A 12,114-nucleotide genomic window follows, 5' to 3' on the forward strand; every position below is an offset into this window, starting at 1 on the left:
TCTATACATTTGCAAGGTTTTTCCCAAGCCCTTCTGAAACAGTAAAAACAATGGCCCTTTTGGCTAAAGGAAACGTATTTAAGGGAAGCTGTTATGAGAGACATTGGGAAACTGGACTAAGGGGAAACAGCGTTGCCTCAGGAGAAACAGAAGGAAATAAGCTTTGCCTGGATGCCAAAGTAAGAGGATAGAAAAGCTTGCCCAAAGGAAAGGAAAGGAAATAAATAAAATAAAATACAATGGAAAAAACCTCAAGCGTGCATGTGGTCCAGTCTCAGGACTCCATCCTCCTTTGAACCATTTTCTTAGAAAAGCAATGGTATAAATGCCATTAATGGAAAACCCACTACGACAATACAGCCCTTCTAATCCAAGAGGCCTTTGAACCGTGACCTAAGTCCCAAGCCAGACGACGGTGTACCATCCCATGGAAAAGCGCAAAGCAGGGAAGAGCTGTGAGGACACAGAATACGCTCTCCTCAGAAAAGAGAGCCTGGGGGAAATAAGAGAACAAATAACAGGGGATTTCCTTTGACTCCCACTGAAGCAAAAGCTCCTTCAGAACAGGGAATGCTAATTCAACATAAGAAGAAGAAAAAGCCCTGATTACACAAAGCAGGCAGTATCTAGCATTGCCATTTTCCAGACCAGAAATCACAGAGGTCCAACAGCTGGAAGCGCCTCAGGGCAAAGCTGCTTGTTGGCGGGGCAGCAACCACCACGTATTTCACGTCCTGGGCTTCACGGGCAGCAGTTAGGAGAAGCCTGCAGTGCCATAAGCCCCCTGGCAGACCTGTACTCAAGTCTCCATATTCTGGCTTCCTCACAAGAGGAGAAGAAAGAAAATAGTGCACATTTTAAAGCACTGATACTCCCTGTGCTTCTAGTTTCTCATTTTGTTAATTCAAAAATATTTGAAATTATTATATTTCAACATAAAATGCAAAGTTACTATTTCTCATTATTTTACAGCATATGCTATTGAATTATGTTGTTACCTCATAATCTTGACTGCTTTAAGAGAAATAAAAGTGTGTCTTAATACTTTTGTTAAAAAGATTGTAAATTTGCTTGAAAATGCTTGAGATTCCAAAACAACAACTCAGAAAATAAATGCATTTAAAAAAAAAAGGTTGTTATTTTTGATGGTCAGTAACAGGCTCAGAGGGCCTGACAGTTAAGTTTGAGGATGACTATATGAGGCTGTTTGTTTACTTAATAAGATTCATGTTAATGAAAGAGCCTGTAGGTTTCATCTTTTCTTGAGATATCTGAGTTACAAACATGTTAAGGGTATGCTTAAATAGACATGTGATAGAGTTTTTTATTTGGAAGTTATAACATTTCGGATATTTAACTATTTTTCTGTTTCAAGAATGTCCTAAATTGTGGACACGAAGATTTCTTGAACAGCTATAATGTAATTTAATCTTCAATGAAAAAAAAATACAGTACACATTAAATGTCATGCTTCACACTATAGAATCATAAGAATTAAATCGTTTTTCTAAAAGAAAATGTTTGTAAAGTTTTGTTAAAACTGCACAGCTCTGTTGTCAGACTGTCCAGGGATCATTTTAAATAAACCTATTTATTAACATTTGTAAGGCAAAATTTAGTAATAAAGAATGCTTTCAGATATCAGTAGCTTATTTTACACCTGAAATCCAGCTATTCAATGCAAAGCTAGCATGATATGCTATACCAGTTAGGTATTACTAAGAAATCTATGAATTTATATTTTAATAAAGGCATATGCTCTTTGCCAATTCAGATATTATTTTTATTTTGTTAAAAAAGCAGTAAAGTAAAAAGATGAAAATTTAGGGAAAAAATAACATAATTGGAAAAACAGGAGGAAAATGCTACTCTGTAAACATTTTAGCTCCAGCCTGAACTACCTATTTATCCCAGGATAAAATGACCTCAGAGCACTAAGATTTCCTGCTAGAAAAAACATTTACTGGTACTTGAAAGGGCACATTTAGATACTAAGTTTGTTCAGATTTTAAACACAATAATTCTGATGCAAGCAGCTACAAATCAGCTCTTTCTTGTTTACAGACTTCCAGTATATTAATGCTTAAGTCAAGGGTTTCCCAGTAAAACAAAATAAAAGAATGACTGCAAAACACACTTACTCTTCTGTTTCTATAACTTCAAAAATGTAAACAACGTCCATCTGTTGATCACCTCAAGATCAGGCAAAAGAATTTAAACAGCATAATGTTTCCTATTTTTAACTTAAAGCACTTCTCAAAGATTTATCAGTTCCTCAGGCTGATTGTTTCTACAAACTTGCGGTTTGTATAGTAACCTCTCTTGGCAGAGCCCAGTCTTAACCCTCCTGTATTTTGGATCGTGTAGTTATGCTGCTTTTTAAGAGATGCTTATAATTAGAAATAACATGCCTTACACCTACCAAGGAAAGAGTATTTATAGTGCAGTCCATGCCCCTATTATACATAATATTAAAAAAGTGGTGAAACATCTGGAAAAGGATGAGTTTATTTGACAATGACTGACACAAAATCATATGGTTTTATATATTTACAGTATTGACACCAAAACTATGTTCGAAAACATACTTTTGGAAATATATTAGGAAAAAATGTGCAGACAACAAAATCAAGCATGGAAGCAGAGGTCAGAAGCTTTCTTTGAAAGCTAAAAGCTGAAGATGCTTGGTACATACGGGGAAACAGAAGGAAAAATTATCTGAGGAACTGGCAGAACTTAGAAGAGGGTAAATATGGAAGAGAAGATTGAGACATTGGCAAGGGACACTATACAGAGCCACAAAGAGAAAAACCAAGGAGCTCACACTTTGTAAATGAGGAAATGAGAAATTACATACAGTGTACAAACACTAGCAGGGAATTGAGGTGGTGGTAGAGATGAGAAATAAAACAGAATTTTAATTGGGCATGTCAAATAGCCAGACATGGAAGAAGTAATCATCAGGCAAGTCAGTGAGAAGGAAGATAGGCTGGCGATAAGCAAAAGCATAGAGCAAGAAGAAAAAAAGGGAGACTATATTTTAAGGACACTAAGCATAGGAAAATACAGATGATAGTAACAGTCTGGACAGGAGGAGAAAAGGACAGAGAAAGATCAAATAGGACTTCAAGAGATTTAGAGACTAATGGAAGTATTTATACAGATGGAGAAAGGGAAGAGAACAGGTATCGTTGCTTTGTAACAACACTGTAATGTCACGAATTACAAAATTTGTAAAGTTATTAATCTGGTGCTGGACATGCGTGAAAATGCCCATGGTTTTCATAGCTTCTTAAAAGACTATCACAGAAGAAGAATCTTGATTAGAGAAAGGTTGAACTGACACTGAAAAACAGAAATAATAAAAGGGAAAATCCATCATGGGATGTAGAAAGACTTGGCAAAGAAAAGCCCACCAGTCCACCCTTCTCCAGCCAAAGCAGCAGTTATTTACTGTAGCACATACACAGGTGCTACTGTGACCTTGACTCTGAGCAGGATGTGGTGATTAACAGTTGCTTAATCCTCAAAGTACCTTTACACAAACACTATTATGGGAGATTTACTCAAAAGCAACAAGGAGCTGTTGAGGTCCAACAGCTGCAGGTATTATTTTAAGTTCTGTATTTTTGTCACACATATTTCCATGTAGCAACAATTAACATTTACTCACCTGTTAACCTCCAGATTACAGTATTACTGGCACAGCTTGAACTTTTATTCTAGTACAAAGACGAAAATAGACATTTTGGAAGTCAAAATAAAGTGTTTTCTTTCTCATATGGAACAGATGCAAGATTTCAATCAATACATTTAAGACTTACTGAAGACTTCCAAAGAAATACTTGCAGCAGAGCCAATCATGTCCACTAGAGAACCAGTCATTTCTTACAACAAAATACTTTAATAGGTTTTATCATGCTTGTGCTTTTGTTCTCAAATAAGTACAGCTTCACTTAAAAGCTGCGTAGATGAGAAAAAATTAAGAAAAGCTGCAAATCTGTCAAGAAAAGAAACCTTGAGTTCAGTTGCAAAAACCCGCTGCAAACTTGACTTGATTTTTTCACGTGAAACCCTTTTCTGATATTCTTTTTCCATAAATTTTGAAACCTACTTTGTATCTGTACATGAACAGTAGGTGCAATACTAATTTGCTTATACTGATGCCATTGACACGATACTCACCTCTGGTGTCTGGATAGCTGAATTCCACATTACAGGTCTCTGAAGAAAAACAACTTGCTTTGTAGCCAGATTTCCTTCACTGCAATTGAAAGAATATTTTTTAATATCTTAAAGGCAGTAACATTCACTGTAACATTTATACCTTTAACAGTCAACTGTAAATTGTGTGTACATGAGGACACATACACTGTATGTGTCAGAAGGGTATAGATTAGAGTATAGCATACAGACAGAGCACTGTCTCTATTGCTGCAGTTCTGCAGCTAAGGTTAACTAACCCTTGTCACCCCAGGCTTTTCTTGCATCAACCTTTAACACTGTCAATGCTAAAAGATTTGGGTTTGACATTTATTTTGCAAGATTTGACACTTTTAATGCTAGGGTTCTCTCAGAGAAAGTTTTGGAGCCATATGGCCAAAATTATTAAAAAGATCTTGTTTTATTTCCACAGAAGAACTAGACATGCCCCTGAGCCAGGCTGCAAGAGAAGCTGAACTTTCTGTGCAACTCCTCCCCTCTGCTGGTGGCAATCCCTGTGGCACAGGGACTGACCAGACCGGAATACCTGTACTTTTAACACTCCCACTCTGGGATCAGACAAGGCACATTCAAGAGCCAGAGCAGCCTGGATGGAGACAGCGGTTGTGTTAGCCGGAGGGTGCCTAAGCCACTGAGCCACGCTCCTAGACCTGGAACTGAACGCTGCTCCTAAGCGGCGGCTGCCCAGCAAGCAGCTTTGTGATCCCGTGCCGTTTATCACCCACCTCCTCAGGCACCTCCGCAGGCTCAGCCACGGGAAGGGGACCAGAGGTCTGATGATCTCTGTTCCTCACAGCAGCAGAAAGCAATGGAAGGTATTAACATGAACAGGCAGCTGAATTCAGGTTTTTCCTAACTTTTGCACTCCTGCCTAGCAAACCTCAGGATTCTCTTAATAAAAATTTTTGCACTCAATTATAGCCATTGTCCAAAAATAAACTATCTAGTATAGAAACCAATCATTTACTGGTATGTGAATTCCTAAATAGCTCTATAATCACTTCGAAAAAAGCAGAAGTATAGAGCTAGATTAAGGTGTTGCACATGAAAACAGGTATGTAACAAGGATTTTTATTGCTGTGATTGGAGCCGCTCTTGAAAGTTTAAGCTCCTACTTTCAGTCCAAGTCCACACCTTTACAAAGGCTGAAATTAAACCTCAAAGAGTCTTTCTTTCATCTAATCTTCCCTGGCAAATATACAGCAACCTATAACTAGCTATTAGTACCACAACAAATAGGTTCAATCTCAACAGATCCACAGCTTCAAATACCTCAGCTCTTTGCGGCATGCAATGTGGGAAGCACCACTCTTCACTGCTAGCTAACTTGTGTTCTCCGGTTGTAACAAGACAGCTAACTGAGACAGTGTGATAAGCTCGCTGTATCACCAGCTGTGAATAAAAGGCCTCAGCTCAGCTTTTATAAGCTCTGCATCCACAGTGAGATAAATGACACTGACTTTTACACATGGGAAGTACATGCATAGTACGGAGAAAAGGAAAGAAGAAAGAAAAAAAGACAGATGAAGGAGGAGAAAAAAAAAAAGAGGAACTTATAGTTTTCAGTCCTGGAACTTTTAGCAATGTTGATGCTACTGTGGTAAAAATGATGCAAGGAAGGAACATTTACTTTGTTCAGTAGGAAATATTCCTCTAAAAAAGTAAATGTGAAAAGGTAGAAAAGTTCCTCAGAAACAAATAAAGTGTTACTGCTATAATGTCTCAGAAGTGCTACATTCTTGTATTACTGGTAGTATGTCTACTTGAAGACTTTATGTCTCCATTATCATCAACCTTCCATCAGGAACAGAGGGCAGCACACTGATCGCATACGTACTACAAAGCAAGACTGCGTCATTAAATGAGCTGCAAGAATTGCAAGACCAGAGCCCTAGGATGTGAGGATTAAAAAAATTTCTCTATTCTAAATATCTGACAGTGAGTTTTGATGAGCTCTTCTCCCCCTACTCTATTTCAGGGCAGTATTCAATGAGATCTTTACACACATAAAGAAAAGACACTGCAACACTTGGGCAGAAAAATGATTATGGATTTAAGAATAAAGAAAAGGGGCAAAATAGAAACACAAAAATTACAGCTACTTAAACATGTAGTGATTACGATGTGTGAGTTTGTTTCAAGTATGTATGATTCTGCATAGTCTAGCAATGATAAAACAGCATTATTATGCATAACATTACAGAAAGAATTACTAAAATAATATATGATCACAATTCAGTATGGGTATGCCAGTCTTAACTGACATATAAAGCTGAGCGTAAACGAATTCATGTTTCATGCTAGGGTCAGGATGGAGGCAATGAACTGAAATGAAACGGTAGGAACTTGCCCCAAGAAAAAACAGGGATCAAAACTGCTCCTGTGAGATCAGGCAGAAGCCACTAACGGCCTGCCCCACTGGAGCTCCTGGACGCAGGTTCTCTGAGAAAACACACAAGATAGCACTGTTCCCAGTGTACTCAGCTGTATCTGATCGATTGCGACTGATAATCATTTTGTGATGGTGTTTGGCCCCTCACAATATCCCTTTCACTCCAGTTGAACTTGGGTCACGGCTGCATGTCTTCCTTGGACGAGAAAAGAGAACTACCTTAAGCTGCAGCCTGCAGGGAAAACGAGGAGGCAGGGGAAGTCAGTCATTTGGCTATGGCTATCTCCATTCATTAAAAGAAAATAAATGGGTTACAATTTTATTGTATGACATGGAAATCGGCAACCTTGCAACGTTATTCCTCTTGCTTAAGCCCAAACCCACCACCGACCTGCACTTGCACCATAATATCAATTGAGAAACCTCTGTTTTAAGCCAGAAGACTAGGCAGAGTCTCTGGCATGGGGAATAGCCTTTGCCTTATTTTGTAACAGTGTCTTCATTCCAGCAGAGACAAAAAAACAAAACAAACATTAAGCTTCAGCTTGTACAAATTCCACTAGACCAGAGAAACGACACGATGGTGAGTAGACAATAAGTAAATTAACAATTTTCTAAGTCTGACCTTATTAAAATGCTGCACACGACAAAAGAGCTATGCGCTTAATTCACAAAGAACTGAATGACAGTGGGATTTCCACTGAATTTAAATTAGAAAAACGCTTAGAACAAGCCACTCCATAGCTTCCCTCGCGCTTCCGCATTCGCTCGTGGCCTCTTAAGTCAGGGCATTTTGAAATCTTAGTTTAAGTAGTTTGTGATGATAAACTAATAACCACAAAGTCAGCATTTCTGCACTGTATTTGTTTGCTTTCCGGTGCCTGTAGACAGCCTGTCCTGCCTGTTCTCAATGACCACAGTAATCAGTGAGGGGAAATAAAGGTCACTGCAAAATAAGGCTGCTGAAGCCTTTTTCCTGTCTCTTCTCTTAAGAGGGATGAAGAGCAATACAGATTCTTTTGTTAAAAGCACCAGCAATTTGTTTGTCTGCTTATGCTGCACTGGCATTAAATTTGTCCTCTTGTTAGATGTGTATGTTAAGCAAGTCCTTAAAAACAGTTGTCCAACTAGGGCTGCCAATGACTCTAATTTTTATAAGCCTGTTTTTTATGCATAAACATTTTGCATTTGAAGCACTTAAAATCAAGGTCAGGCAAAACTTCCTGAAAAATGAAGAAAAGGAATAAGATAGCAAATTCTTCCAACCAACTCAGTTTGTGTTTCTCAAAACAGTGTTTTGCAGTGCTTTGGAGTTGCACAGTATTTAGACTTTCAGTAATGAGATACCAGCTTTGGACAGTAAGTCACCTGATCCATGAAAAATTGAAACTTAGAAAGAATTCTAATTTTAGACCACAAACGTGTCTTAAATTCTAGAAGGTTATGATATACTCACGTTAATAACTGCAGGGGCACTAAATTACTAGCAAAGTATTTCCTAATGTGCTATTTTTCCATCACCAGATTTAACTCCTAAAATGACAGTTAAGGTTATCCTAGCTATATACCTTCTGAACTTGGCATAAGCCTTGTCAAATACATCTGTCAAATAAATTCTTCTCTGGAAAATATTTATCTAGTAAGTTAGAGCTCTATGTAATGCATGAGGCTTCTTTGGTCATTTACTATATATTCAAAATCATGGTGGGTCAGTCTTGCGTTTTTTTTTGGTCTCAAATGTTCTTAGAATAGATTCTTTAATGACTGCTGACAAAATTTAAGTATCCAAGATATGGATGGATACAGCAACTTTTCCACATTTTTCAATGCTCTGTTTTCTTGTATCCTTGGAAAAATACAATCACTGACAGAAGATGACAGGGAAATTAAGTGAAGGGAACTTAAGCAGCTTTTAACATGCGCTGACCAAAAACCTAAAAGAACACAAATGCTTATTTTTCAAACAAGACTGCACAAAAAAGCAATTCTGAACGTTTGAAGAGTATGACAGCTACTATTGCTCTATTCGTAAATGCAAAGATAACATTTCTTAAGGAAATGTTCCTGTATCCAATGTGACTTAGCCTGTGAGTTAGGAGTTAAAGGACAAAGCAGGCCTAGAGACTGCTGCTGATGCCTGAAACGAGACACTGCTCTACGCTGCTCAGCTGTCATGTGGCATGACACTCCACGCAACAGGACATTCTATTTTGTGGAGAGGAATAGCTGTAAAAAGGAAGAAAAACTTTAAACAGCAACAACAAAAATCACACAGGAACAGACTAATTTATAGGCATAGCGTTTTTTAACTCTGTTTCAAATCCTAACGATTTAAAAAAAAGAGAGAGAGAAAAAAAGGAACACTGCATGCATGACATTTCTGTCACACTCCAGAACCTGCTGGCCACTCCAGGTCATATGATGGTTTAAGTAAACGTAATGACATTTGACAGTCACATTTTTTGTCTGCAGACAAGCAGTGAGCATAATAGCTAAGAACAGCTCCTAGAAGATTTCAGACTGGGGAAAGTTTTGCAATAAATTAGGAGAAGAGTAAGACAGAAAAAAGGGGAAAATATAAAGGAGAATAAAAATGGCAAGCAGGCCGTCCTCCTAGCATTCCTCTGATTCTTAAATAGAATTGTCACTGTATATTGCACAAATTATTTTTTAAATCAGTATGAAAAAAAAAAGAATTTGCCAGAACTTCCCAAAATGCTGTTCATTACTGACAGAAGAAAATGGCAATTGTGAGTGTTTGTGGTAGCATGGTCTATTGGACAGTGTTTCTGAAGCCTGTTAATATTCAGTCTGGGTTTTGAGGTCACAGTTCAAAGTCTGGGAAAGAACAGCTGTTAGGCAGCATAAAATGCCCTCCTTTATTCAGACATTTAACTTGCATTCTTAGCATCATCTACCACCACAGTAATAGCATCTTTCATATCGGACACATAGTAACCACCCAAGAATTTCTTCTCTTCCTTAAATACCAACATCAATGCCTAAAAATAGTATTTATCAATCACTACTCAGACTGCCAGTACAGATGCACGTTCTTCTTCTGAGTCTTTTAGGACTTCTTAATATTCCCTTGTTCATGGACTTATTTCTTTTTTTAAGAAACCTGATTAGATGTATATGTTAGTTATACTACAGACACACACACAGTATGTGATTTATCATACTTCTTCCAAAGGTATCTCACAAGCCATTCTAAGACAACAGGTATTAGACGATACATGCAAACACCCACCCACCCATTTAGGTCAGAAAATAAATGCTTTATATTCATCTGAACTATTCTAGTATTGCTACAAAATGAATCCAACTTCAGATTTGGCCAGGATACCATCCCCTTTTACATGATCACAGCTAGTAACACGTTGCTTGTTTCTTGTTTGTTGCTTGTGACTTGTTTTTGTTGTTGTTTATTTAGGAAGCAACAGTACTTCAGACACCAAGTGCAACTTAATGCTATGCCCTTGAGCCTTCTTAGTGGCTCAAGTAACAGGTCCTGTCTAATGAATCATTAGCACTTCCTACAGCACTGTTTTTCTTTTTTCGCCCCTTTTTTTTTCCTACAGCATGTAACTTCTAAATGGCTCTGCTTTTGCTCTGCCAGTCTGTGAGGTACAAGAGAGCATCAGATTGCCTGTTGCACGCAGAGCCCGATACTCACAAAGCGGCTGCCCAACAGCTGCTGAGGACAATCTCGCCTCGGCTCTCCAAACCCTACGGGGACGGATACCATTGCACTGTTTACGGGATGGAAGAGTTTTGAGGTTAAAACCTCTCCTTCATCCTATGACCTCCAGTGCAGGCAGGCTACTAAAAACTTTTTCTCCCATTGTGCACTCACGTCCTTCCACGAAGCAGATCTGGATCCTGAAGGCCTGTTGTCAAGCTCTAGGATTTGTCCAAAAAAATCAGTTGTTTATGGAAACTACTGGGCTCAGCAGTTCACATCTCCTTACAAGTCACCATGTCAAAGCTAATACACTTAGACAAAGACATTTGTTTGAAGAAATGAATTAAAGGACAACTACTTTGTTTCATGTTGTAAAAACTGCTTTTCTGGAATGGTGGCTTTATAAAGTGTTAGTTCAGAATTTCATAATTTTCAGATCAAAACATACAGAGACCCTTCAAATAGCAGAATATGCCATATGCTTTACCACAGTTTCGCCTGTTTTTGATTTTTAACCAACTGGTTAAAATCAACTATAACATCCCCCTTCCCCCCCAATACAGAATCAAACCCCAAAATCTATTTCCTGACCAGAAATACCTCTTTCTCACATGGATGAGATGATTTAGTTATGTCAACTCACTTGAACAAAATCCCATTTTCCCAGAGCAGCTCTCGTGGAACCTTCCATTCACATCCTTTTTATGCTATCTTGATTTAATACAGTGAGGTCTGGATCCAAAGACTACTAAAGTCACTCAGTGTCTTTTCTTTGTCTTTAACGAGGACTAAGCCATGCCTCAGTGCACTTGTTTGCTTTTAAACCTTGGCAATCTTAATCTGATGGGAGCAGAATTTAAAAACCTGTGTAAACTTAATCCAGTGATGCATTTGTGCTTTCTTAGGTTAGTACTGTAAAGAAAAGCACAGTACTTTTTTTTCTTTTTCATTACATAAAGTTTGGAACATTATATGGGATTTAGGCCTATTAAAATTAGCTCTCCTTATATACATGGATCTCCCACAGACATCTAAAGAAATATCACGGTGAGAAAATAACAGAACTGAAATCCAGTAATTTGCTATTATATTTAAGATGAAACTTAATGTCTACATTAAAGAAGAAAAGAAACAGCTCAATAACTTGCTGGATTAGCACATTCTCCTCCCTCATTTGCAGTAAGTAGTGCATGACTGTCTTGTGACAACACTGCTTCTTCTCACGTAGTCTAAAACAGTCATTCACCAAGGTCCTACTTTGGTGAAACACTTCAACATTTGTTTAAACTCAAAGCGTATGAGTAATCCCATTGCTGGCCCATTACTGGGGACTGTAACAAGTTTCACAAATAAAATAATTCTCATGTTTGGATATAAACAATGTATTTTAAATTGAAGATTAGTGGTCTAGCTTGAAACTCACTGAAGTCAATCATCCTAAATTAATGTGTTAAAAAAACCCTCCAGCATAATGCTACTTACGTCTCAAGTTTTATATGCAGTTAACATTATTAACATTTCTCCTTTTACATTTCGGTACAAAAAAAGTCACTTGGCAATTCTCTGAGATGCATAACTTAGAGCATACACAAAAATGCTGCATTCTGCTGTTTGGGTACCTGTCATGTCGTACGATAGGTGTAGGCAGGACACAGGTCAGAAGCCATCCAAACTCAGCCAGCGTGTGCAATAATGGTCCATAATCTGTTTTGATTTCACACCCCTACATTAATAATTATAAAAAGTAGTAAAGACACTCTGTGCAGGTTTTATTTACATTTCTACACAACAAATTGCAACCACTCTTCTT

The 12,114-nt window shown here is 37.9% G+C and overlaps 1 protein-coding gene across 9 annotated transcripts in view; it reads right to left on the reverse strand.

Annotated features, from left to right (window-relative positions):
* The window catches only part of RFTN2 (raftlin family member 2), a 34,971-nt gene that overhangs the window by 3,215 nt on the left and 19,642 nt on the right, over positions 1-12,114 (reverse strand). For 8 of the 9 annotated variants that reach the window (XM_064515156.1, XM_026103300.2, XM_026103213.2 and 5 more), the window contains 2 exons: positions 11,924-12,027; positions 4,186-4,264 (listed from right to left, as the gene is read on the reverse strand). In XM_064515156.1, the coding sequence (XP_064371226.1) occupies positions 4,186-4,264; positions 11,924-12,027 (183 nt within the window). Of the gene's footprint in view, positions 1-2,605; positions 3,346-4,185; positions 4,265-11,923; positions 12,028-12,114 lie in introns of those variants that run through there. The other variant, XM_064515157.1, reaches the window with a different exon arrangement.

The sequence above is a fragment of the Dromaius novaehollandiae genome, chromosome 7 (assembly GCF_036370855.1).
Source record: "Dromaius novaehollandiae isolate bDroNov1 chromosome 7, bDroNov1.hap1, whole genome shotgun sequence".
Taxonomy (NCBI): domain Eukaryota; kingdom Metazoa; phylum Chordata; class Aves; order Casuariiformes; family Dromaiidae; genus Dromaius; species Dromaius novaehollandiae.